Raw genomic sequence first — 27848 nt, 5'->3', positions numbered from 1 at the left:
TCAGCATTGTCCAGGTATTAAAATGTCTTCTGTGGCTGATGGACGCGTCAGAATTAAAAGCAGATGTCAAGAGAATGAAAAAACAAAGTCACCCCCCCCCCCCCCCCCCAAGGCTATATATATATATATATATATATACACACACAGTACACACAATATATACAGTGTATGGTGCAGTAGGCAGTTTTCAGACTCTGGCAACAGTTTGACGTTATTTCACAAATCTTTCATCCTCTCAAAGGATAATGGACGAATGAATGGAAATCTCTAAGAGTTAAGATGTTCTGGCTCAAACGTTTTATTTAATAATATAATGATAGAGAGAGAGAGAGAGAGAGAGAGACGAACAATAGACGGATGATAATAATAATAATAATAATATAGAAAATATTAAAACAGAAAAAGGACAAATCAAAGATGGATGAATTAATGGACAGAGACAGACAGGGTGGAGCTCCAGTCACATGAATGGGTGATTAATAGATGAATAGATGGATGAATGGATGAACAGATGGATAGATGGGTGAATAGATGAATGGATGAATAAATGGATGAATGGGTGAATAGATGGTTGGATGGATGAACAGATGGATAGATGGGTGAATGGATGAATAAATGGATGAATGGGTGAATAGATGAACAGATGGTTGAATGGGTGAATAGATGGTTGGATGGATGGATGAATGGATGGTTGGATGGATTAATGGATGAATAGATGAATAGATGGATGGTTGGATGAATAGATGGATGGATGGGTGAATGGATGGTTGGGTGGATGGATGAACAGATGGATAGATGGGTGAATAGGTGAATAGATGGATGAATGGGTGAATAGATGATTGGATGGATGGATGAATGGTTGAAGAGATGAATGAATGGATGGTTGGATGGATTAATGGATGAATAGATGGACGGATGGGTGAATGGATGAATGGATGGGTAGATGGATGGATGAACAGATGGATAGATGGGTGAAGAGATGAATGGATGAATAGATGAATGGATGGGTGAATGGATGAATAGATGAATGGATGGGTGAATGGATGAATAGATGGATGAATAGGTGAATGGATGGATGGATAAACAGGTGGATAGATGGGTGAAGAGATGAATGGATGAATAGATGGATGGGTGAATGGATGAATAGGTGAATGGATGGTTGGGTGAATAGATAAACAGATGGATAGATGGGTGAAGAGATGAATAAATGAATGGATGGGTAGATGGATGAATAGGTGAATGGATGGTTGGGTGGATGGATGAACAGATGGATAGATGGGTGAAGAGATGAATGGATGAACAGATGGATAGATGGGTGAATAGGTGAAGAGATGAATAGATGGGTGAATAGATGGTTGGATGGATGAACAGATGGATAGATGGGTGAATAGGTGAATAGGTGAATAGATGAATGTATAAACAGATGGATAGAGGGGTGATTAGATGAATAGATGGGTGAATAGATTGTTGGATGGATGAATGGATGGTTGGGTGGATGGATAAACAGATGGATAGATAGGTGAATAGATGAATGTATTAACAGATGGATAGAGGGGTGAAGAGATGAATAGATGAATGGATGGGTGAATAGATGGTTGGATGAATGGATGAATGGATGGGTAGATGGAGGGGACAGCGGTGTGTTTGACTGACAGGGCGGAGCTCCAGTCACAGGGCAGTGGAGCGGACCCTCCCTCCCTCTCAGGCGGCGCTGCTGTGGAAGGAAGCGGAAATAAACGTCGCAGTCAGACCTTATGCTAACAGCTACATCCAGGCTCCTCGGACGGGGTGGAAGCGACACCAGACCGACGCCGTTTGCTGCCTCTCCAGGGGACACAGGGAGCGGATAGCCACGCCAGAGGGGGTTTTCCGGTCGTAACGGGGGCAGAAGACAAACGGAGCAACTCGAGTGGTGAGTTTCCTTCTCGCTTTTCTCGTCACGTAAAAGTTGTGCTGCTTCTGGAACATTAGCCGAAGCTAGCTGCGGCTAACTGCGCTAGCGGCGGCGGCAGCAGCAGCTTGAGCTACGAAGAAAAAAAAAAAAAGGTGTTTTCTTCCTTTTCGCATCCAGCGGCGTGAAGCCAGCTAGCAGGCCTCGGGCGTCCGTACGCATCCGGCGTCGACTTTAAAGTGTCCCCCGGCTGCCGGAGGTGGCACCTTGAACCCGGCTGTCGGGATCTGCTCGGCGGGTTGAGTTTAATGGTCGCAGCCCCCATCGCAGTTATTGTTAGCCGTTAGCCGGTATGCTAGCCCCAGCGCTCCGGGGACGCTGGGCGCAGTCTGTCCGCCGGATCGATTCTCCTCAACTCCCGTGAAATCGGTGAAACAAACCGGGTCCGGGGCTGAAGACGGGGGGCTGGATGCCGGACGCTGGAGTGCAGCAGCATGTCGGGGGTCATGTGGTTGTTTTGAATTAAGTCTTATTATTTATTTATTTTTTCCATCTGAGCTTCCCCTTTTCTTGTTCGTTGCCTCCTGTCAGCCTCTGTTTACAGCAGCTCCTCGGTCGTGTTCGTGTCGCTGTCACATTTTAAAACCTCGTCCGATCACCAGAGACGACGTGGATCGTGTGTTTGTGTTTTGCTGACAGGTTTAATGGCCTTATCGGCTGTGTTAGTGAGAACCCATCAGAGCTGCACGGTGGCATATTAGCAAACAACTTAATGGGATAACGCAGCTTTATCCATTTATCTCAGCAACTGCAGGTTTAGCCAATGTGTCTCTGTCGGCTGCAGTGAAACAGGCTGCTGGTCGACCAGGTGGAGGGCTGTCCAGGACGCGTGCAGGAGTTGAGGCTGGTTGTTGTGAACTTGGTGTCATTGTTGACAACTTTTCCTTTAGCTCAGCCTTTAACACTTGCCTGCTACGTTTTGCAATAATAATCTTCTCATCTCATTATCTCAGACGTGCACTGGACTCCTGACATTCTCCTGAGGTCATCCAGAGGGGCTGCATTTGAGAAAGCAGTTGTCCCAGTCATTTGCTGCAGACGTTCTCCTGCCAGCCTCCTAGAATAGACTTTAAAGCACGAGTGAGCCCATTTGAGAATTCAGGAGGAGAACGATGCAAAACTGACCGAACCAAAAACGAAGACAAATATCCCAGAATGAAAAAGATGTGGATGACACAGGGCTCGGCGAGATGGGGGGGGGGGGGATCTTATCACAATATAAATCAAATAACTGTTTCTGTCATTTCTGCCGTAAATGGTCAGAAAGATTAGTGGTGCAATGTCTTTTTGGGAACATGCTTTCGACACAATCTGCAGTGCACGCTACTCCGCTTCTTGTTCTTCTTCGGTAACGCAGTCACCCACGTTTTCGTTAATGATTTCTGTTGTCATTTTCTCTGCAGTAGCCCAAACATCAGCACGTGGGCCGCTGCTGCTCCTGCACTCTGTGCTTCATGTGTCACCCTAACTTGAGGGGCTGTAACTCTGTTCAAGCCCCATCGCTGTTCTCATTATCATTGGCTGTTCGTGCTGTCTGTCAAAACATGGACGGAATGAGTTCTAACGACCACGTCTTATATTTCTATCGAACAAAAGTTGGATCCTCACCAAATTTTGCTTGTTCATAGTTCGACACTCTACACATGCCAGATATTTTTTTCGCAAACATTTCTCAAAAAACAATGTGAATTTGTGTCTGATCCAGATCTGCACCACCCGTCCACCAAGTTTGGTCAAAATCCGTCCTGTGGTTTTTGCATAATCCTGCTTACAAACACACGCATACAAAGCATCAAACAGACAGGGGTAAAAAAACACATCCTCCATGGTGGAAATAACTAAACTCTTTCAGCAATTCTGATTGAATTACACATTGTCTCTTGTTTGCAGGTGCCATACTGTGACCTTTATGTGAGGTCTAAGCCCTAAAGGAACGGGTCATAGACGGGAGGAGAGACTCGGAGAGAAGCATCTGGCCACAGAAGCCTGGATACGTGTTTTTATTTTTTACTTGGTTCCTTAAACCTGCAGCTATAACCAGCAGTTTTGACAGCAAGCGACCATGGAGGCCATCGCCAAGTACGATTTCACTGCCACCGCCGATGACGAGCTTAGTTTCAAACGCGGAGAAGTTCTTAAAGTAAGTGACAACGTTTTGATAATTCGATGTTGGGGCTTGTCTGTATTACTCATAATGGTTCGAAAACTTTAACATATATTCGTTCTGTTTGAGTTTACTTCCTGTTTGATTTCTCACATCCGTCTTTTACTAAAAAAAAAACCGCCACCCCCCAGTTGCAGTTTAACCAGTTGTTGTGCTTTTATCCCAAAAATATCTGTACGATTAAAACCATCATCACGACAATAATGCAGCAGCGTTCAAGTCTATATATTATAATGAGAGGTATTTAGATCATCATACACTTAACATTTAAAAAAGAAAAACACCAGCCAGCTCAGATTGGGCTAAAAATTCAGAACACTCTGCTGCATAATGTGACGGTGCACATGTTAATTAACAGTAGCATCAGAACAACATAATCTGGGGCCTGGGCTCTGAGGTCCATTCCAATATAGCAAAGTATTCTCCGATGCTGAGGCACAGTGATTTTAAGAGTCAAAAAACACAAAAAGGGTTTTTTTTTTGTAAGGATGAACTATTTAAAGTGCTCTCTGTAAAAACCCTGGGCTTGTCTATATCCTGGGGCATGAGAAGCTTATTCAAAGCCTTACTTTCCTGTTGCACGAAAAGCGTTTATGTCATTCTCTGACCCAGAAGAGGAAGCTAAGAAGTTAGAAAGTACATACAGCAATTTTCAGTTCGCAATGATTCTCTTTGGATTTAAGTGCAGTCGTCATAATCCCTCTGTTTCAAGTCATAGTCATGAAGGGCTGGATGTAAAGTCAGGAGCGTATTAAAAGACATAGATTTAAAACGTCTGTATTTTTTTTTTGAAGAAAATTTATCCAACTAAAAAAAACCTTTGATAAAGCACAACTATAATAAACACATGTATTTACTACTGTTAAATAATTAATCTTAAACACAGTCAATTGTGTGTGTGAGACTTCTTATCTCACCGAGAGGGAGAGAGAAAGTGGGCTCAGGAAACACTGAGCTAAATATCAGTTCTTGTTAAATTTGCATATGAAGAAGCAAGTTCTGTACTCTCCCCACGATTTCAGTGGCAAGTTCTCTTGATGGAAAGATCTCTAGCTTTTTACCAGATGGCAGAGTTCCAGTCTCGATTTTAATGGGAAATACCACAACCCCCCACCCCTGATTGATATCATTAGAGATGAGCCGTGCCTTTTGGTGCCTGTGTAATTTGGATTTAACTGAACATTATTTTGTGAAATGTTCTGCATAGTCTAAATTATACTACCATATGCTACCAGATTTGTAGCATATTGCTGCTTTCAATTCTCAATCAGCCCTTTCATTATGCTTTTAGTTTTAAGCTACTGGCTGCATAGAAAACATGAGGAAGGTGTTACGTGAAACTTTATTCATTCCTCTTCACATTCAGTCGTAGGTGTGAAGATCTGCTTCTGCTACTCCATCATCTGCTTTCAATATAAACTACACTAATCAATGCAATGTCAATAATTTAACGTCCCTGCTCTTTATTCAAATAAACACGTACGTTATTTATGTTTGCATTGACCAAATGATGTTGTATTTAGCCAGTCAATCAATATTGTGGCAGTGGCCATAGATAATTCAACGTATGGGACCCAGTGAAGCAGGTCAGAGGACGTCAGAGGACGTCAGCCGTGTGGGTGGTCCTTCATATGTGCCCCGGGACGCATTAACGCTCACGCTGTTAAGAGAACTTGGCCACATCACCACCTCAGAGCTGTCCACCTATGATTGCATCAAAGATGGATGGTGCCCACCATTTCTACCCAAAGGGACTAATGTATATGTGCCCAACGTATGTGACTCAGCCAGTGGGCTGAATACTGTGAGTGAACAATCTTAAAAGCTCCAAAATGCTTTGCAGGTTATTTCTGCCCAGAGAATCTGAATTTGAAACGTGGAAGAAAAGCCTGCATCAGTGTTGCCTCGAGCACCGTCCACTCTTCATCTGAATCATTTGTTGGCTGCTTTGCCCATAGGAGCAGTTCACTGTTTTAGACTGAAGTAGCATGTTGTTTGTCAGAGACCATCCCCCTCTCCATTTCTTTCATCCTCTTTATCCTGTTTTCCTCTTTTATTCCTCTTTGCTGTGCTCATACATTAGTCTCGACTCTGAATGTGTCCCCCTCAGGTAATTTCTGAGAAACAGGATGGAACAGGCTCATGTCATTTACTGAAACCGACTGCTGCACAGGTGGAACCGCATTAGATGTTGTTTTAAAATGGGACTACGAGGCTGCAGTTGAAAGTCTCTGGTTTGTTTGGCAGCAGTTATTTTCATGCAAAGTCTGGATGTCACCAGGAAAAAATGGAGAATTTGCAGCAACTTCAGAGCCACAATCTGATCAGCTTTGTGATAATTGTAATCGTGAAATTCCATCCTGGTTTCCAAAGAACTGAAAACCAGTTCATGCCAACTCAGTGCACCAATTACTAAACGTGTGAGTTGAACTTTTGGCATTGTTTAGATATTTCAAAAGAAACAAGTACTAAGACTACAACATTACTCTCTGTCTCTCTTTGCATTCTGCTTTGCAGACCATAAACATCCTGTAACATAACCAAATGTTCTCTTATTTGGTTAATTACATGCTCCAAATATCTTTTGGCACAGTTTCAGTTTCCCTTGGACGTACATGTTTCTTTACCCTGCGCCTTACGACATGCTATACACAAGTATTTAGAGAAGTACATCTAAAGAAAAACCTTCCTGTGGTGGAGTGTGTTCCTTGTGGCTTCCTTTGCCTCCTGCACCAGTGCTATCTGTCTGCTGATACTAATACTAAACAGCTCTGCTCCCAGGACAAAGGCTCCCTCTCATGAGGGAGCCGGCCCGTGTTAAGGCTTTACTTGTATGTAGCATCCTTAACTTCTCACTAGTTCCAGTATCAGTAGGAGATGGCGGCTGTGCTGCTGTGGACATACAGGGTTGTCTGTTTTTCAGATTTTCACTTTGTTTTTATTCACAATATCGTCATCACACATGAATGTGAACTGCACGGGGATGATGATTCATTGGGTGAATACAGATGAAGAGAGAAGCCAGTGGGGTTCCAACCTTTTATTAGACTATGTAGGAAGTATGATTGGCGTTAGCAGTACATTTAGTTTAATGAATATAAGGCACCTCCAGCTCTGGCTTGTTGCCACATGGCTACTGCTCTCAGAATAAGGGCCTTTTTATTCAAGCATTTATCTGACAGTAAGGGAATGAAGTCCTGTCACACAGAACTATTTAATCATTATCTATGTATATGCAATGTCACGACTGATCCATTTCAGAATTTAGTTTTCTAGTTGCGTTAGTGATTGTTTTACTTTAGCTGTGTTCTAACGAAGGGGCCACCTCCATCAGAGGATGTGGTCTACGTGGCCCATGAAGGAGGCAGCCATCATGAGAGATGTAGACTGGGAATCCCAAAACGAAGGGAGACTGTCTGCCGTGATTTGTGTCAACCAGCGTGTCCCACCCTTAACGCCGGCGCCAAGCAACAGAGCTGCAGTTGGAAGAGAAAGTATTAATGCCCCTTGGATTTTTTAGCACGATACTCAAACAAACCTACATTTAAAAGTTTTCTCTTTGCTCGCCGTTGCCATTATCTCGTTGAAAAACAGCGATGAAGCAATGAATCCTGGGACAGGCCAATCAAAGATTTGGTGAAAGGGCGCATTTGAAGGAGCCTTAGAAATGGGACAGCCTCGTCGTGGCACTATCGCTCTTCAGCCTCTGAAGGATGCGGCCACTAACAAGAGACGCAGCAGCACAATCTGCATCAGCTACGTGAAAGGAGCCCATATTGTCTAATGTCACTGAGACACACAGAATTCAGGTTCCACACCTGTAAGAGCACGCAATGTGTCTCTGTGACTCACAGCTGGTTGACCAGACAAGGCTCCCCTCTAATTTGCGGCCTTGAGTCATGCACCGACATTTACTTCTCTCGTGTGCCAGCTCATGAGTAGGGCAGCACTTTTAACATTTTAACATCAAGTCTTCCTTCATATGACCGATGCTGAGCATGTCAAAACCATTCAAGTTTCAAGGGTTTCTGCCGTTAAAGTATTTTTCTTACCCATGTTGCTTTTGCTCCTTATCTGTTTGTTGCACAAAGAGCTGCCACCACCTTCCTGTTTTATCTTTACACCCAGTTCCAAGAAGTTCAACTTTTTCAACTTCTCTTGTGATCTGCAACCAAAGACCGATTTTCTGTTTGAAATTTAGATAAGAAATGAGAACCGTTGATGTTATTGAGTGGTAAGCTTATATGTAAAATAACTTCCGTTACAAATTTGTAGGCGGATGACTAATTGAGTTCAGTTTCATAATGGGATTCCCCATGATGCATTGACAGTAAAGGAAAATGTGCTAGTGATGGTAAGATGGCCCATCTTTGAATATAAATTGAATATAATATATATATATAAAAAGTTTTAGCTTTTTAACCACTCAAGTTACTTTGGTCATCAGAATCTGTGATTGCAGCATTGAACAGATGACAATGTAAAAATCAATAAGGGTTGAACCATCATCATCATTCCTCATATCCACAACTGTCCCTGGGCTCAAACACACAATGACCATGTCACAAGAGCTAGTGTAAGGTTTTAGATTTGATCCAAATCAACCAGCTGTATCTAAATGGTCCCGTTACAGACCACATAGTTGTTCGACTAGTGTTATAATCAAATCAGCTGTTTTCAAAGCTATTGCTATATTTTCAGTTGGTTCACATGACTGCGATGACCAGCCCGCAGTGTGCCACAGTAGATTAGCACAGTCTTATTTTTTGCTCATTTTCTCTGTGTGAAAACAGATCTGGAGGTGGAGCAGCAGGCGTGTGGAGGCCACAGTCGAGGGTGGTCATTGTCCTGAGCACTGTGCACTTGTTCTCATTTCCTCCTTAAATAAATAAAGATTAACAGCCGGCAGAATTAGCTCCCATCAGCAGATCTTTGAACTCTGACCACGTAGCTTCGTGTAAGATCCGCCTCTCCACCGCGTCACTTCTGCAAACTGTTGTCTCTAGATTCAAAGTGTTTGCTATCTGAACTCTGCTCAAGTCATGTTCACTGTATCAACATTATACTGCAGACATAAATTACAGAGAAAGCCATAAACTCAAATTGACAGAGCTTTACAATAGATCAGTGTTAGCTCTGACTTTCTGGAGAACATCAAGCCACTCAGTGGTCATTATGTTAGGCAAATGTCAGCTCACAATAAATGTCAGCTGTTGTTACAGTGAGAAATGCAAATCACTGACAGCTTGTGAGATTTTAGCAGGCGGGGCCAATGGATTGAGGAATTAAAACCTGGTGAAAAGGAAGTAACGCTGCAGAATTATAAACAAGTATGTTTGTGACCAATTTTTTTTTTTTTTAATTCAACTTTCTGGTTCAGCTGTGAATTTACATTCCAGCCTTCAACATTGACATGCGTTGTTTTTTTTTTTTACTGAACGTGGAAAAAGTCTTTTTCACTGAGAACGTACTCGTAGGCTTGAAGCAACCACCATCCAACTCAGGCATCTGTTGTCTGAACCAGTATTGTTGTGTCAGTGTATCTGTGTGTGCTCTCATTAACGCCACAGCGGAGCTGTTTTCACATCCTGTTTGATGTGTCTTCCAACCCCCGGCAACTTCCTGTGTCTCCACTACAAACTCCTGCAACTCGCACAGTCTGCGTGTACGACTCTGCAGCGAGCGGTGGGAATCTCTCGGCACGCCGCGGCTCGATTCCGATTCAGAGGGCTACGATTCGGTGATAAAAGCATAATCGATAACAATTTGATTTCTATTCTTGATTTATTTTTTCATCACGGTGCATCTTCACTAGCCTCATGATTTAAAGTACAGTATAAAGACTGTTACTGTTATTACAAGTGTGCTGTTATTTTAAAAAAAAATAAGGTTTTCAATTCAAAAATCAGATTAGAACAGGTCACTGCGCTCCTCACTGATTTCACATTCATTCACTTTAGACTTGTGTGCTGCATTTTTAGCCTTTTCTTTATCAGAGGCCCCCCCCCCTGGCAGCGATGAGGACCAATGGTCAACAAGAAATTCTGCTCCTCTGCTCTTTTCTAATCATCAGAGCTGATCTTTATTAAAATTCATATTTACTTTACTGGATAAACTGGACATTGCTTCTTCTGCAACAGTGAAGTTAAAAAAAACTCTCGGCTGTGTGATGATCTGCGGTTGTGTGTGTGTGTTTAGTTATTAATCGATGGTGTCGGATCATGAATCTGAATAGTTAGGATCACGTTAATCCTGCACGGTGCGCACATGTTTAAAATCTGGGTCTCAGGTCAACAGGAGAGTGGAGGGAGGACACTCAGGCAGGAGACAGACACGGTAAAAGAAGCAGAGGTGGTTCACCGCTAACACAATAAACCGGGCGGAAAACTTCGAATCGATTATGTTCTGTCACTGCATCGATGCAGAGTCGTCCGCATCACGATGCATTGCAAAAAAAACTATACGTTTCCTCGCCTCTACACTTCAGCACTGAAGTTACTCACAGGAACACGAGCACAGACTGTTCTGACACAGATATTTAGAAATCCACTTCACCAAGAAAGGATCTTTTTTTAACTGCTTGTGACAGACGTCTTCTTGTACCTCTCTCTGGGTTGTGTTCTAGAGGAGGAAAGAGCTTTTAGCCTTGTTACTATAACACTATCTCTGAAGGTCCACCACGCTCCTCTGAGTAATGGTTCCCTCATTGCCTATTAGTGCTTAGGGTATTGATTTCCCTTCCCCATCCACTTGACCACTGAAGAGAGAGAGAGTTGTATCAGCGCTTCCTTGTGACACTTGAATGTCTTAAATCCCAGCAAACTCATGAGCAGTCATTAGGGGCTGAGCTCCAGACCCAGATCCAAATCCAGCTTCTTGATTCTGCTCCTTTCCAAACGCTCGAGGTTCAAGTCAGCTGTGGTTTTTCTGTGGATTTCTTGGCCGACTCTGTGAAGCAACTGTACAGTTGATTGCTGGAGGGGGGGGGGGGGGGGGGGGGTCAATAAATCTCTGCTAGGTTCCTCATCGTGCAGTTTTTTTTTATATAAAGCTGAGACTCACCCTACATACGCTGCCAAAGGCCTCGTGGGATCTCGCAGGAGTCCAAGAGTACTGCGTGTGTTCAGTTCACATTTGCATAGGAACAGACTGTTTCCTAATTAAAAGCTGAATCTCTAGAGAGAGAGCTCAGATACGTGTTCCGGCTCTTTTTTCTTTCTTTCTCTCGCCCTCCTCGTGTAATTAAAACTGTGACATTGTTAAAACACCTTATTCCTAGAGACTTGTTATGGAATATAGCTAAAGGACATGTCCCACAATAGATGTGAGTATTAAAGAAATACTCTTTATTGTGCTTTAGAATGTAATTTCTTAACACAATGAGGGAACCCTATTTGCTTTTGCATTACTAAAGTTCTAATCACTGACTCTACACACATTTTCCTGATACCTGGACTTTGTGTATCGGCCGATCTGATACCAGTGCATTAAAAAAAATATCATATATATTACATATTGTAACAGTATTACTACTGCCACTCTCCGAATGGAAGCTTATACTATACCCGAGCTCATATTCCCATTGTACTGGTGTTTCTTTTCTTGTTTGCACTTTACTGAGCTCATACATTGATTTTCGTTTGTAAAACAGTAGTAGCCAAAACAATGTGAGAGCAAAGAGGACGATCGTGGTCTTCTTCAGGAAACCAGACAGGGTCACCTGCAGGCTGTTGTTTGCGGCGCCAATAGAAGATGGAACTGCAAATATTGCCGTGGCTCAGTAATGGAGAGAAGTGTGTTTGCAGTGACCATTTTGTCCGTTCCCCCTTTTTTCGTTGTTGGCTTATTTTGCGTCTATGAATTGGAAGAAAATTTTCCAAGTCAACATATGGCAGCAGGCCGAGCCGGCTGACACTGATTTGTCCCAGCAACTACCCACTCTGCTCTAATAGCTGCCCAGCTGGGCAAGGTTTAATGTGTCAGCACTCACGCCCGTGCTGGAGCTGGGGTTGAAAGCTGCCCTCTTAAATTGATACTCTCTCGCTCCCTCTGTTTCTGCTCCTTGCTCGCTCACATGTTGACGGATTCAGTAAATGTCTTTGCTGTAGATTTTACATCACAGACAATTAATGGACGTATTGATCATCATCATCATCGCAGTCTAGCCTCTTATCCGCCTGAAATGTTCATAAGCTTTTTTAAGCATGTAGACACAACACAGAATTTTTTAGGGCGCTTTAGAGCTCAACAGCGTGGTTCTGGTTTGAATAGAGATTTGGATCATCGGCCATGACGTTGGAAACATCCAAAGGAGATTTACCACAAGCGATGAGATTGTGAAACGATGTTCCGTGCTCCTGTAGACGGATGCAGGCACCATAGACGCTCTAATTCTGAAATTAACTGTGCAGCCGTCTGAGGCAGGAATTAGGACAGCTCTGTGTCTTTGATCGCCACACGTGGACGTAAACATGGCAGTAGATGTCACTCAGACTGTGTCGAGTCCGTTCGTCTTTCACGGTCGAATACAGCGAAGATGAAACCTTAATTCTTCTCTTTGTGTTAGCTGTGGTATTTTCTGAAAGAAGAATCTTTTAGATGCAGGTTCATCTAATGGGAACAAAAAAAAAGAAGCATTGCAGCAATGGGGATGAAAAGACAGCTCTCCCTTTCAGTGGATTGACGGGGTAATCACAAAAAGGCATTTAGTTAGTCAGCTACCGCAGATGGAGGATGATGCACGCGGCAGAATAAAACATAGCGAGTTTGGCTGCTCTGAAAAAGAGATGCCCTCATTTTATGCTATTTGCCCTTGAGGAGTTTTCCTAAGCTGATCACAAGGATTGTGATTCTTCAGTGGTCCACTGTCTTCTTCTTCTCCTGCTCTCTCCCTCCTTCCCTCTCTCGCAGCTTCTGTCACTGTTTGCGTCTTCTTCTTCTTCTTTTTTTTTTTTTACCTCCTCTCCAGCTCCATCTGCTTCTTTTCTCACTGCTCCAACTCTCTGTAGTGTAAGAGTGTGAGTCAGAGAGCTGTAATTAGGCCTCACTCCTTCTCATCCCTCCTGATGTGCCATAAAGACACTGACAGCTGTATTTAAACCAAAAGTTATCATTCTCTCTCTTGTGGCTGTTTTCTTTCTCTCTGCTCAGCTGTAGCTCCAGCTCAGCTCAGCATACAAGTGAAAAATAGTCCAAAAACCATCATGTGTCGTGTTTAATACATTAAAAAAACCACCATTGATATGGCCCTAATGATCTATACTCCATGACGTGATCGATCCTCAACCTTTGGCTAACTCTGCCTTTTTGTAGTTTGCCAGTGGTGGATGTTCGCTTCTCCAACGACAGCTGTTAAAGCTCGGCAGCAAGCACGTCCTCGGTGCTGCATCACTTCAAGAGTGCTTCCTAAACACACACACTTTTTTCTGAGCTGTCACATCTTTTTACTGCACCGCAGATTTTATCGCATTTTTAAGCTGGAATCGTCAGAGGGCATTGCCAACATCAACTGTGCTGAGAATTCAAGCTGTGATAAACAACAGCATCATGTAGGAGAGGAGTCCCCCCCCACCCCCACCACCCAGCTGCCTGAGTCAAATTGATGTTGAGAGGAGCGGGGCTTATCCTTCTCCATCACTTATCATTCTTCCACTTTTAGAGTTTCCTCCCCTCTGGTTTTGCTGGTGGGTTCCTCATCTTCACCGGCATTATGATTTACTGTTTAGTCTTTTTGTTTTTGTCGACTACAGAATAACTTTCAGTTTCCCTGCTGCATTCTTTTATCCCACCCCCCCCTTCACTGACTTTTGCATCCTGGACACATTAATCCAAAGGCTGTTAGACACTTCATGTAACACACCCCCCCCCCCCTCCTCACTATGGGATACTCTTTGATATGATTCACTAAAAAGTTTCACCAATTCATTCATCGGTCAATCAGCAGAAGATGAATCAGTATTTAATTAACGCGGCAGTCTATTGTTTCCTTGTTTAAGCTTGTTGACTTAAGCCACTTACATTGAATATGTATTATTATCCATCAATTGCAACGAGTGACCATCTGGGTTCGAACTCATTTAGAAACCGCGTTACCTAGTTTATCCACCTTATCACTGACAGTGGGATGTGTCGGCTGTGAAATATGTCCCAGTCGTGTTTATTTAGGTCGGAACTAAAAGGGAAGACAAACCAATCGACTGCTTCAGTGTCAAGATTGTTTGTGTTGTTGATTTAAAAAGATCTATCGACTCCCAGTTATTAAAATCAATACCAGCTTCAAGAAACCATGTTGCTGGATGGGAGGTGTTGTGTTTGTTTGAAGTTACAATCATTGCTCTACGTGCAACATAAAGGAGATTCCCCATGTGCATAAGCCTTGAGCATTATTTTAATGGGATGAATGTTATGAGCTCTTATTTGCCAGAATCCAGTGTAATCTCTGTTCTTCTGCGTCAGGGTGGCACTCGTTGCCTCCCTGGCTCTGACCCGTCCCGATCTAAGTCTGCAGCCTCCCTGCTGGGAGCTAAAGAGGTCAAACTCGTTTTAACGGCTTTCATGGGTTTTCTAACACTGTTATTCTAAACAAAGCAAAAAAACGGGCTTGTCTGGGTCTTAGACTCATCTCACCCCCAAAAACCTGCTGTGTTTTTTTAAATGTGTCTCTCTCCACATCCTCAGTCCTGAGCAGGGGTGGGGAACCTTTCCCCCGTGATGGGCTATTTCCATTTTTAATACCATCCTTCGGGGGTAATACTAAATTATTGAACACATCTCACTAACCTCTCTAATGTGGTTCCTGGAACCGCTCCTCCTTGGCTGGATGTCTGATGTCTGGTGGTGATGATGGTACTTGCAGCTGGTTTAAGCCAAAAAAACCTGCTCAGACATATCTTCACCTCTTCACAGCCGCGTGTATCAAACCCTGCAGTAATCCAACACACACACAAACGGCTGGTGGTGTGTAACATACTACTGTCAGAGGTTCCTCGCCCCTGGTCTCGAGAAATGTAGTTATTTATCTTTTGTGATGACACGTTGAGGGTTTTTTAACACTCACATAACCGTCTCCAAAGACCTGATCCCACAGTCTCTGCATACTGTCCTATAAACTGCACTGTTGGGGGGGATCAGTTTCTCCTCTGTGTAAGATCTGGTGCCTCAGCATGGTTCACCCCAGCTGTCTGTATGTCAAAATACCAGGCCTCAAATTCCATTCCGGCTGGAAACCACACAGTTGGTACTGACACATTCCTCTTTCTTCTTGGATCCAGGCCCACCTGATACCCCTGTATTGGACCGGCTTTATCTGACTCTTTCTTACATTTCAATAGTATCGGTAGCATTTGCAAGAAACGGCTTCTTTACTCAATCTGTGGTTTGTATTGTGTAACACAGACGACAATAGTTTTGGTTAAAATGGTCGTAAAACTGCGTTCCGCTTCAGATCGGTGGTATCGTTTTGTGAGTCATTTAAAATGTCTATTTCCTCTTAGCTTGAAGTCTTATTTTCATTTTCATTTTCCAGGTACACTCTTGTAATTTAACATTTTCTTTATGATCTGATTTATTAATTTTTTTAAAACAGCAGTGTTTAATGTTGTCATGATTTCTACCTCGTGAGCAAATAAGCAGAAAGGGCCACGACCAGGTTTATTAAAAATGGCAGCGCCAACAAGCTTCGGCCTCTGAGGTTCTGATGAAGCTTTAGCTCGTCTATCTTTATATCTGGCTGACTGGCCGCACGCTGAGATTAACTCACACTCCAGGGTAATCCCTGCTGCTGATTTATTGCAATCCCGTGTGGACTGTGCAGACGAGGTTTATTTAGCATCTTGTTTTCTCTGCCCCTACTGTCTCTCACAGGACTTCATTTTCTACCTCCATCTTGTGATTAGTCAGGCGGCCTTTCGTACACTTTATGCTATGTTCACTTTTTGAGTTTGGTTATTTCTTTCAACATAATGTTTATGTAAAAGATTTACTTGGTGACATTTAGGTTTAAGTGACAGGAATAGGAAATTAGGGATTTTCATTTAATCTCTTCACTTCTACTCTGTCCAAATTAAAGACAAAATCTGGGTTTACGTCCTGACACTGACGGGCTACTTCTCTCCTTTTTAGTCATAATGTCTGTTCATCTGAATAACAAATCCTTTAACATGATTATAGGATGCAAGTTGCCTTGTTGACTTTTCATTTCATGACAGAAAGAAAGAAGAGAGATCCTATTATGTTGCCTCGGTTTCTCCACATCTGATTAAATAAATCTCCCCTGAAAGACAACGCAGCCTGGGAAAGATTATTAATGACGTTGAAACGCAAGATTGTGTAATTCTGTGGGTTTTATAGACAAGTAGTGACTTATTAAATGTGCCTGTGACATCTACACATGTTGAGCATCACACGGGTTTGTGAGTGGAAGTGCTTTGTCTAATATTTTAGTGTGTGTGAAAGGGAAAGAAAGGGGGAGGAGGCAGTCTGCAGTGGCAGCTGTGGAGGAGATAATCCCCGGCCCGGACCTTAGCCTCTCAAATACGAACTCTTACAACTATTGTGGCTCAATCAGATTAAAAAGACAAAAAAAAAAAAAAAAAAAGAGAGAGAGAGAGGGAATGTCTGTCATCCACAGAAGTGCGACTGCACAATGCTGGCTCAGCTTGGAACAAAGAGACGGAGCTCAGTCACACACACACACACACACACACACACACACACACAATGCTGTGGTTGTCTCCTCTGTATGGTTTCTTTTAAAAAAAAAAACTGCCAGCCAAGCAAATATTTTATTTCTGCTTTTCCTCATGGGCTGCCATTCTTTCAGTTTTGAGAGTCGTCAGATGTTCAAGTGTCATTCTGAAGTCACGTCTGAACCCACCATTTTATGGGATATATTTTCAAATGGTACAATTTCCTGGTAACCGTCAGTATTTTCCGTGCCGAGCAAATGTCTAAGAGCTGGAAAAGACGATATGACTCAGTTGCCTCAGGTTGTTGTATGACTGCAGAGGTTACTGTCTCATTGGAGATTCACAAGATGTTGAACTTGACTCAAAGCAAATGTTTTACATTTTGGGAAACACACAGACTCCCCTGTTGTAGTTTGGTGAGAAAATCAATATCAGTCTCAGTTCTGTTCGGGCAAACATGAAGCTACAGCAAGCAGCCGGTTAGCTTAGCTTTGTTCAAATACTGGAAACGCAGGGAAACTGTTAGCCCAACACAGTAACTCTACCGGTTGCCTAGCGACCAAGAAATAGTCTGGTATATGATTCGCTGTAATTAAACACACGACGTATATCGTGTTGATTGGTTAGTAGATTAGCTGAGTGGGTGCACTGAGTCAGAACCGTCACTTCTGAGGAAGCCTCGAGAGTTTCGGGAAAAACTTCAAGTGACTGCACCACACTAGTGAAAACATGAAATTCACATAGTTTAGTGGTTTTGTGATGGAGCGGGATTCAGAGACAAAGCAGAATCTTTTACACACATCAGCCTCATTCGTGATCTGGTTATTATCAACTTACTCAGACAGTTCGTGCTCCTGCCATGAGTTCTGTTTTGTGTAAAAGATGATGACATGTATTTATGCGCTATTTTGTAAAGCTCTTTCTGCAAGGCTTAAAATATAAAGATGTGAAACGGTGCATGTTTTCTGTATCGAGCTCGAAATGAGCTTCACATCTTCTTTCTGAGTTTCTCTCTTGTTTGTTTTAATGGATCCTCAAGAGCCAATGTGTCACTCGGCCATGTTGTCATTTGAGTCGTCATCCCACAACAACAAAAGAGTTTTACGTAAACACCAAAACATGTGACGGCCCCAATTAGTTCCATTCAGCTGAGTGTTATCATGTGTCGTAATGTTGTGGATTCGTGTCTGGACTGAAGTTTTCGCAGCGTTTTGCAACAACCACACACGACAGTTACCAACAGCTCGACATCTCACACCCTGGGTTAGAGCGTAAACAAGTGGGATGTCATCTCTTTGTAATAATCAGACTTAGCTCTGTCGCCTGTAAACAGGAATATGAATTAAATATTATACGAGCAACTATTGATTTGTCTTCTTCAGAATAAGGTCAGTAGTGTTGTTTGTGAATCTCCCTAAAAGTTCACGTAAGCACCTTGAGGGAAGCTCAGGCGTACTGTGTGTTGCAGCACCTACTCTGCTCTGTTATTAACTTTGGTTGCAGACTGGGCCATTATTTGCCGGGCTTCATGACGACTGGTGTCACATTGAGCTGTCTGCCAGACACATTCTGTCACTGCTGAAGAGAGCTGTGTGGTTTATTGGTGACACAGGTTAAATGTGGACAGTGTGAAGTAGTGTAAGACTGATCTTTGTCAAGGTGTTAACTGACTTTGTTTTACTGGAGAGTGGACGCATGCCAACATGTGGGTCTGAGCCTGGATCGTGGGGATGAACTTTTGTCTCCCTGACTTCTTAACAACACTCCCACCTACAACACACCTATTGTACTCCCACAGACTTCGCTGTTTGTTTTAAAGTGTCTCGGCTCCGAGCGCTAGAAATGGTCCCGTCTTGTTTGTGTGTATATGTGAAAAATGTGGTTTTGCTTTCGCACTGACTAACTTTACACAGCACCTTTTTTCCTTCCACTCAGCACCACTAACAGCCCGAGGGCAGGCACGCTGTGCTGTGAGCCTGATTCCTTGAATCTGTTTTACTCAAGTACACATGAATCAAGCAAATCAGTCACTCGCACCGTCACATGTTGCTCATGACTGTGGGCCCAGGGCGTAGTTTTAGCGTCTCAAAATTAGCTTTCCTGTGAGTCAGTAGTTAGTGTCAGAGCCCGACAGCTAAGGCCGAACTCAAACGCTTGGATCTGTCACAAAGTTCAATATATGCAGAGTGAGTCCATGTTGTGTTAGGTACTGCAAAGGGGGGGGGGGGGTTCACAGTATTAGTAATGCAACACTCTCATTGGTCCTCACAGTTTTTGCTGTGTTTTCGTTAGCATGTTGGCGCCAGCCTCACTGGTTTAGGGTTAAAGTGGTAAAACAAAGATTGCTGAGCGGCACAATTATAAGTGTTTTTACTTTGTCGTTGTTTTTGTCCGCCTCTGACCTTCTTCGCCGTACGAGCATCATGTTGCCATGGATGAGAATTACCATGAAATTCTACTGATTCGGATGATGATCACCTGATAATTTCCTCTGGCTCCAGCACGAAGCTGAAATTTGTGTCTTTTGAGTGAAATGTCTCGACAGCTGTGTGGATGAACGACTTGAAAAATGATTTAGTACAAAACACCTCATATTAATCAATGTACCAATACAATGACAGTAGACATTCTGGTCCCAGAAGGATGAATTTGAATATTTTTGATCCCCTAAACCTTCATGTCATCAGCGAACCACGAGCGGACAGTGTCAGTGCCATTGGAAGCATAGTCCTGCATGTCGGCGGTCCGCTGGCCGCAAGGCCACACAATGTTGGAGCAGTGTCCCTGTGAACGCGTCAGTTCTTAAAGGTCGGTCTGGTGTGTCAACACACAGCCCAGAGGCTCAGGCCCTTTGTTTGAGTCTTGGCTCTGACAGCGTTACATTGACTGTCTGACTCTTCACTGTGAAACGCAGCTAACTCCAGTATCTGCAAGTCCTCTGTGTTACACACTGTACATACACAGGCACCCCACCCCCCCCCCCCAGTTACATTTTGGTCCAAGTCTTGTGCAGGGTTAGTGGCTGAGGACAGCTGGCTGTCTCCACACACGGGGGACAGCTGCCTTGGGTTGGGTGAGGGGGGAAATTATGAATTTAAGAAGAGCGGAGGAGTGAAGCAAAGAAAAAGAAAAAGCTGTCATTTAGATAAAAAAGCCGAACATAAAGAAAAGAAAGTTTCAGTCAGACGATCAAAGAGTCAAAAGTCTTTAAACTTGACCCAAAAAAATGTTTTTTCTTTCTCAACCTTTTTCTTTTGTGTCTGAGGTTTTACATAATCTGCTGATCAGGGTTGTGTATGAGTTTTCAAATCCACCTGTGTCTCTTTCAAGTGACTGGATGAGTCAGTGCTGTTGCTTGACTTTCACATTTTACATCTAAAGGTGTTGAAGTAGAAATGTAATATTATATACACTTGCATGGCTTCCAATAACCCAAACACAGCACATATGACATGGAATTCATTTGAGAGGAACGTTTCTCATTCTCTCATTATTTTTAAACAGAACATTTTGTGGGGGCTGTAGCGTGAAGCTTGATTTCCTTCGGTTTTACAAGCACACAGATACTTTTCATATTGACTTGGATACACATGGACGCACCACTGGCCCCACACACCTCAACAGTAGCTGTCAGACATGGAGGCTCTCACAGCTGTGTCACCGCGGCCTGATGCTGAACACGTTTCTGTAGCTGAACATGTCACAGACACATAATTGTTCTTGAACCGCTCAGAATCTCATCGTCTGAAGTATTCGACGTTGTTTTTAATCAGGTTGTATTCGCCTCCTCTGCCCTGAGTTGTGAAGTTGCTCAATATTTGCCCGGCAGCTCTCCAACATGCAGCACACGCAACCTCCTGAAGTCACAGGAAATTAAACTGATTGTCGTAAAGCTAAATTTAGGACGCTGCTTGTTTTTCCACTGATGATGTTTGTATGTGGCACTAACCTGAACAACTTCTCTCTTCTCTGTCAACACCAGGTATTAAATGAAGAGTGTGATCAGAACTGGTACAAGGCCGAGCTAAATGGAAAAGACGGCTTCATCCCCAAGAATTACATAGAGATGAAACCCCATCCGTAAGTATTATACATACGTGTTACTATAATTAGAGGTTTTATGTATGTGTGAATTTTGCGTCTTGTGTTTGTTTGTCAAATAATCATAAATTCGCCCTGATAAAGTAAAACAAGGAGATATTTACAATGAGAAGTTCTGTAGGTTTGTAATTATTTCAAGTTTTCAACACTTACATTTATAAGATAATTAAACAGCCTGTGTATCTGACACACTCCAATAAAACAACTGAATAAAACATGGCAAAATTGGACATAACCCTTAAGTTAATTAGGTCAAACTACTGTGTGTGTGTGTGTGTGTAGTGTGTCTTAAACCACTTCAGACACCGCCTCACAGAATCCTTAGAGGACATTACCTCTGGCCCTGCGCTCAGTGCCAGATTAGCTCTCTCTTTATTAATGTGCTCGAGGCCTCTTGCTCTTAATTGAATATTGACCTCACTGCATCAGTGCTGTGGAGCTATCAGATTTTTTCAAGGGGGTCATTGTGCCCTGCCTTTTTTTTTTTTTTTTTTAGCGTCTTGACTGCTGTTGATTTTTATGATTATTTTTTTTCTGCCCTTTGTACCAGCGTGGCGATAATGCTCACGTGTTATCTTTATTGTAGTTATGTGGAATCCATATTCATCACGGTCTCACACATCGAACATGATCCGTATCATCATGTAGGTTCTCAAGGGTGTTACAGCCTTTGTTTAAAGTTTCCAGAACTTAAATACTGAATGCAGAGTTTCTATAAGTTAATATACATGCAGGAGAGAAGTGCTAACACTTACTTACCTTCGCCAGGTAGTAACGTTTTCATCACTGTGTGTTTCATGCTGAAACCACTGAACCACTTTAGTTGAAACTTGGAGTAAGGGTGTATGAAGAACTCATTAACACTGCTTCATGCATTTGCTCTGCAAACGCCAGTAACCCATGCTTGTGGTTTTTGCAGAGCAGCAGTGAATTACTGCGATCCGAAGTAATCTATCAGCCGTAGAAGCGAACGTGTCGAAGTAAACGCAGAGTTAAAGGGAAAAACTGTTCGTGCAGACTCAACACTTCACATATCTGCTTTTCATGGGAAAAGCTTTCCAGTTAAATGCTTTTATTGTCAAATTGCACGCAGGCCAAATTCCCACTAAGGCCTGATCCATTTCAGTGTTTAGTGAGAGTGAGAGGTTTTCTAATGTCTCCTGTTCTGCTCTGATGGACTCTGTTTTTTAAAGCTACTTTCACCAGCCCACTTTTCAGTGCAACGTGAGTCAGGCCTGTGTCGGTGCAGCAGAAATATCTGGTGCACCTCTCTGTGATTCACTATGATGCAACATGTGGGATCTCAACTTTTTTTCAGAACGTGGGTTTGCTGCAAATGTCTACTTGAATATAAAAACTGTCTCACACTAGAAACATTGGTAATGGTGATGATGTGGCAGGAGTTTGTCTTTGTCCCTCGATGTGGTGACAATGAAGCGTCGTCCGAAAGCACCAGGCGCACACACACACACACACACACACACACACACACACACACACACACACACACACACACACACACACACACACACACACACACACACACACACACACACACACACACACAGATGTGAGCACAATACAGTCCGGCTCTCCTCCCAGCCCGAGAGCTTTCTGTACGTGCACCGATCCACCAGCAACTGTGGTTTTGTTGCTGACGCTTAAGTTTGTGTGAGGCCGCACCCACTCCGCGATACGACGCCGCTAAACTAAAACGATCTCTGTCCAAACGAGCGTTTCGGTTCGGTAACAGTTTTAATCCACGTCCTCACTAACGAGCCTGAAGACACGTCACCACTCGCACACCCTGTGCTTACACGCGGCGAGCAGCTGCTAGCAAAGACGACAGGGGCAGAACACCTATAGTTGATTTTCCACGTTACGTTCGACACTGGTGGACGACGCTGATGTTTTTGTTCTGAAAGGGGCGGGGACATCTGATGGGAGCCTGACGAATCGGCGAAGGCCACGCCGTGACCGAAATGACCTAATCAGCATGAGTGTCCGCTGTCTGCTGTCACTCTTATCAAACAAGTGCAGAGCTGCTGTGTTTCCAGGCTCAGATGCGAAGCAGATTAAGACAGTTGACCATTTCATTATTGATTTTCACCTACGTGTAAAAGAGACTGGATGTCATCTTTTGGCTGACTGTACTTTTTAATTATTTACACGAGTGAAGAGCTTTTACTGGCTTTGTCTCCCGTTTGCCTCTCCCTCTCTCTATCCATCTCTATCACGCTCACATATTCCCTCTGTCAGGCTCTCGCTCTGCGATGTACGAGCAGCGCACCTCCAGCTAAAAATACACGTGTGCCATTTACAAGGTGATTAGAAAGAACACGTTTAACTTTTTATTCTTTTCACTTTCCAAGTTATAGATCCTGGAACAGAGTTGCTCTACAGAGTAAAAGATAGATGACGTTCTTGCCACTGTCGTTATTTAATGACCTTGTCTGCTTCCTGGTGTGTGGACGTTCAGTGCAGCTTCAATAGATTGTGAGTTCATGGAAGGTTTAAAGGTTTCGAAATGAACCAAAGGCCGGTCGGAGTAAATGTTAGATCCTTTTTAAACCCTTCGGTTTGGTTTAAGTTTCAGTTTCTGTCGGTTATTGAGTGTGAAGTTGAATATGATGAGTTTGGTGAGATTTAAAACTTTATTGGTAGAGGTTAACGTACCACATTTCGGGAATATTCAGCCGGGGGCAGGACATGACGTAGAAATTCTGTTACCGCACCTTTTTTGTTGACAGCTCATTGACACCCTGTCGACCTGAGATATTTATCTTCTTTTGTTTTTTCCCTGTCGCACGTTCTGGAAACTCGTCCGACAGCAGCTTTAGTTTGTAAATGATTGAACTAATTTTATCTCAGGTTTTCCTTTTAATTCAAACCTGTCAGTCAACAGGAAGTGGTTGTTTTCGAAACTCTTTCAGTTTGCCCAACATGCTCAGAGCTGTGAGTGGTTGTGTGGGATGACCAAAGTCAAAGTGTACGCTGCCTCTTGCTCAATTCATTCTGAGCTTGATGTCGTCACCACACCAATTACAATAAATGAAAAATAGAGTGATTGTTCCATTTCCACATTTCCCCTGATTAAGTCGATGACAGTGACTCTGCAGCCTCCGTGGTTTTCTGATCTGAGTCACCTCTCACCTGAACCTGTCGTGTTCCTCCTCCAGGTGGTTCTTCGGGAAGATTCCTCGAGCCAAAGCAGAGGAGATGCTCAACAAACAGAGGCACGACGGGGCCTTCCTCATCAGAGAGAGCGAGAGTGCACCGGGGGACTTCTCTCTCTCCGTGAAGTAAGCAGCACCGGCGTTAGCATGATTCACACTCACTGCGTTCTCTATAAATACAGTTCACAGTTATTCCTCATACATCAGAGGAGCGTTTCCTCACAGCTGCTCAGGATAATGAGTTTCCATACTTGGTGCTTCTGAGTCACAACCACTTCCCCTTTCTTGTGAATCCTCGGTGCTGCCCCCTGGTGGCCAGTGTCCGGCAGAGCTCATGTCCTCCTATCTCTGGATCTCATTTACTCTCTGCATCATCCTGAGTTTCTCAAATCTGTCATAAACTGAAAATCCGCCCCCCCTCACCGCTTTCCTCTCCGTGACCTTCCACAGGTTTGGGAATGACGTCCAACACTTCAAGGTTCTTCGTGACGGGGCTGGAAAGTATTTCCTATGGGTGGTGAAGTTTAACTCCCTCAACGAGCTGGTGGACTATCACCGCTCCACCTCCGTCTCCCGCAATCAGCAAATCTTCCTGCGAGACATAGAGCAGGTCCCCCAGGTAAGAGCAGGAAAACAAGGAGGACTCTTACTGAGTCATTACAGAATCATAAAAGTATATAAAGTATGTCAAGGTGAACATGTGACGTAGCAGAGACATACGTGCTGGTTTCCATACCCCCTCCCCCCCTCCCTCTAGTCTACATCAGTTGTGGGGGAGTGAATCTTTCTGCTGCAGCAGGAGAATGTTTGGTTTCAGCCTCACCACACGTAATTCTATTGTTTTAATGTTGTTGGTGGAAGTGCTCTGTCTCTCATTACACTGAGTGCAGCTTCTTCCAGTGGATTCTCTCGTAAATTGGCAGAAGAGAAAACATTAAAACCCTCAACGTCAAACGTGCAGCAAACATTCAGTCGTCTCGTCGGTTCAGAGCGAAGTCACCGGATCCATTCAACAGGTTTTTTTTTTTTTAAATGATAGTGATGTTGGTGAAGCTTCAAATACCAAACAATGGCTGAATGTATAAGACACATGAATCAGCAGCTCCTCGTCCAGACACTCCCTCCCTCCCTCCCTCCCTCCCCCTTTGATTTAAAGGGATAAATATTCCCCTGCTGCAAAACGACAAACTAGACGAGCACTAATGTTAAAGAGAGCGAGGGGGGAAACTGATCCTGGCTCTGCCCTCTTGATTCAATCCACTGCAAAAGTTAATGGGTTCTTCCTCTGCCTATACCCAACCCTTCCTCCGAGATCCAGTAGATTACATCAGTAGTTTTTTTGGGGTTTTTCTGTTAAACTTTGCAGAACTTTTAGATTCACTAAAAAAAAAACTTGCTGTGTTTGTATCATGACTTTGCCGACCTGCCCCTCAACCTGTCGTCTCCTCCTCACGCAGCATCCCACGTACGTGCAGGCGCTCTTTGACTTCGACCCCCAGGAGGAAGGAGAACTGGGCTTCCGGCGCGGCGACTTCATCCAAGTCCTCGACAACTCTGACCCCAACTGGTGGAAAGGAGGCTGCCACGGCCAAACGGGCATGTTCCCCCGCAACTACGTCACGCCTGTCAATCGGAACATGTAAACAGTCAGACCATGTAAACAACAACAACAACAACCACAACACGGCAACCATCATCACCACCACCACCACCACCATCATCATCATCATCGTTCTTCATCAGCCACCCCATCCAACAACCAACCCACCCCCCAACCCCAACCCCCACCTCCACCCCTCTCAGCCATTCCACGATAACGGGAGCAGACAGGAAGAGCAAACAACTGAGAGAGAGAGAGATATTAAACAGGAGTAGTGCTGTCGTAGGCGTCGCTGTGTGGGTGGCAGCTGAGCAAAATCAACTTTTACTTGTGCTGAGAATGTTCACCGCCCCAGTGAACGCCTCGGCGAGGATTGAACTGAGGGAAGTCGAGATGCAGAGAAACTAAAGAGTAGTGCACCAACCATGAAGATAACCAAATGATTCTACCGCTCCTACCACAGCTGCTTCTGTCTTCTCCTAAACTTCTTAACATTCTGCCTTTGTTTTTGTGTTCTCTTTTTTTCTTTTCCTTTGCCGCATGTTGTTTTAATCTCCTAAATGAAAATGCCTACCGATAAATCCTAACTCTGTTTTAAAGAAAAAAAAATTCACAAAAATATAAAAAAGAAGAAATGGTTTTTAAAAAAACAAATTGTACAAAAAAGAGGAGAGGAAAAGAAACGATGCCACCTACAGTACAGCAAGTTTCCATGTTTAAGTTCATTGGCACGTGAGCATTGTACATCAGCCATTGGCTGTATAAATAAATCAACTATAGAGAGAATCCATTTTTTAAGAATATATATTATATATTTGTATGTGTTTGTCTGTTTTACCTCTCATCAAATTGTTTTTTTTGTTTGTTTTTTTCATTTGTAAATTATGTTCGATCCTTCCGTTCGTCTGGATAAGACCTAGTAGCTCTAGAATGTGCTGAATTGTCAGTCAAGTTGTTCCTTTCTGTTTCGTCTGAATCTATCTGAGGGCTCTCAGATAACACAGCGTGATATTTACGGGGTCCTGAGTTCCATTTGAAAGAGAAAAGGTTTCTCTCGGGTCTGTAATGCAACAAAAAGTCAAAGTTAATGCGGAGAAACCTGAGAAGAGACGAAACCCCCCCCCCCCCCTGTCAGGAAGCTAACGTCGACCAGCAGGTAGAGCCATGAATGCTGCAAGAGCTGTTTGTATTACAAAGCCCTGTGTAAAGGTCAGCCACCTTTTCAAAGCCAATGTATTTATTGCAGCCATTTTTACCTGGGCAGTGAATGTAGCTGACTGCGTCCACAGACATTAACATGAGGGAAGCGAGGTCCGAGCAGCGAACCACACAACCACGCAAGGGATTTAAAAACAAGACGAAGCGCCGAAGCAGCGACGTCGTCGATATTATAAGAGAGAGAGAGAGAGAGAGAGGAGTGTGTGAGGATATGTACAGGTAGTTCACATGCATATTCACACACGTTCATTACATGCATGCAGACGCTCTCCTCCTCGATACACGTGCACGTAGCGAAGAGGCAGAGTTTGGATAATCACACTGTGTAATCACCAGTGCAGATCTGCAGCTGGCACAGTCCAGAAAACTGAGAGATTGTCTTTTATGCTCAAAGTTGAGAGATCAGCTTAAATAATGATTATGAAGATTTTTTTTTTTTTTTAATTCTCCCCTTTTTGTCGTTTTCTCGTTTCTCTCTTTGTCCGACGTGTGGTCAAGCACTTTTTTTTTTTTTTTTTTTTTTAATTTCTTTTCGTCAAACGTTTAATTCCTGGTCCAGTGTGTGTTTGTTTACTGTGTTCTTCTTGTTCTCTCTGGATAGTGCCTTTCTCTCTGGTGTTTTCAGTGTCTCCGACCTGCTACTTTGAGCCCCCCCCCCCCCTCCCCTCCTCCCTTTACGGGGCTTGCCAGTCCTGCAGTGAGAAACCCTGTACATAATCCAGCCTGTCCCATCCAACGACCCCCCCCCCCCCCCGTCCCTCCTACATCCACCCGCCTTCACCTTTGTCCTCACCAACGTGGAACTCTTCTTATTTAAATGTCTCTCGCCTTGTCTTACCTAATGATACGGTTTTTGGTTTTTTTGCTCTTTTTTTTTTTAATTTTATTTGCATTGGGTTTTTTTTTGTTTTCAATTAATAAAATGCAATTATTAAAAAAAAAAAAAAAAAAA

At 43.4% G+C, this 27848-nt stretch overlaps 1 protein-coding gene across 1 annotated transcript; it reads left to right on the top strand.

Moving 5' to 3' along the window:
* The first annotated feature begins 1774 nt into the window (after nucleotides 1-1774).
* grb2b (growth factor receptor-bound protein 2b) lies at nucleotides 1775-27848 on the top strand. The gene is made up of 6 exons (XM_020105849.2): nucleotides 1775-1912; nucleotides 3842-4091; nucleotides 20784-20881; nucleotides 24082-24204; nucleotides 24529-24697; nucleotides 25536-27848. Exons 2-6 carry the CDS (start codon nucleotides 4014-4016, stop codon nucleotides 25719-25721), a joined length of 654 nt encoding a protein of 217 aa, XP_019961408.1. The 5' UTR covers nucleotides 1775-1912; nucleotides 3842-4013; the 3' UTR covers nucleotides 25722-27848.

Source organism: Paralichthys olivaceus, chromosome 5 (assembly GCF_024713975.1).
Source record: "Paralichthys olivaceus isolate ysfri-2021 chromosome 5, ASM2471397v2, whole genome shotgun sequence".
Lineage (NCBI taxonomy): Eukaryota > Metazoa > Chordata > Actinopteri > Pleuronectiformes > Paralichthyidae > Paralichthys > Paralichthys olivaceus.
The sequence above is the reverse complement of the archived record's forward strand: the minus strand, read 5'-3'. Positions and strand labels throughout refer to the sequence as shown.

Excerpts from the sequence above, each read along its gene's own strand:
- grb2b (XM_020105849.2), top strand. The coding sequence starts at position 4,014 with ATGGAGGCCATCGCCAAGTACGATTTCACTGCCACCGCCGATGACGAG. Across the intron at positions 4,092-20,783 it reads AACGCGGAGAAGTTCTTAAA|GTATTAAATGAAGAGTGTGA; the intron begins GTAAGTGACAAC and ends TGTCAACACCAG. Across the intron at positions 20,882-24,081 it reads ATAGAGATGAAACCCCATCC|GTGGTTCTTCGGGAAGATTC; the intron begins GTAAGTATTATA and ends TTCCTCCTCCAG.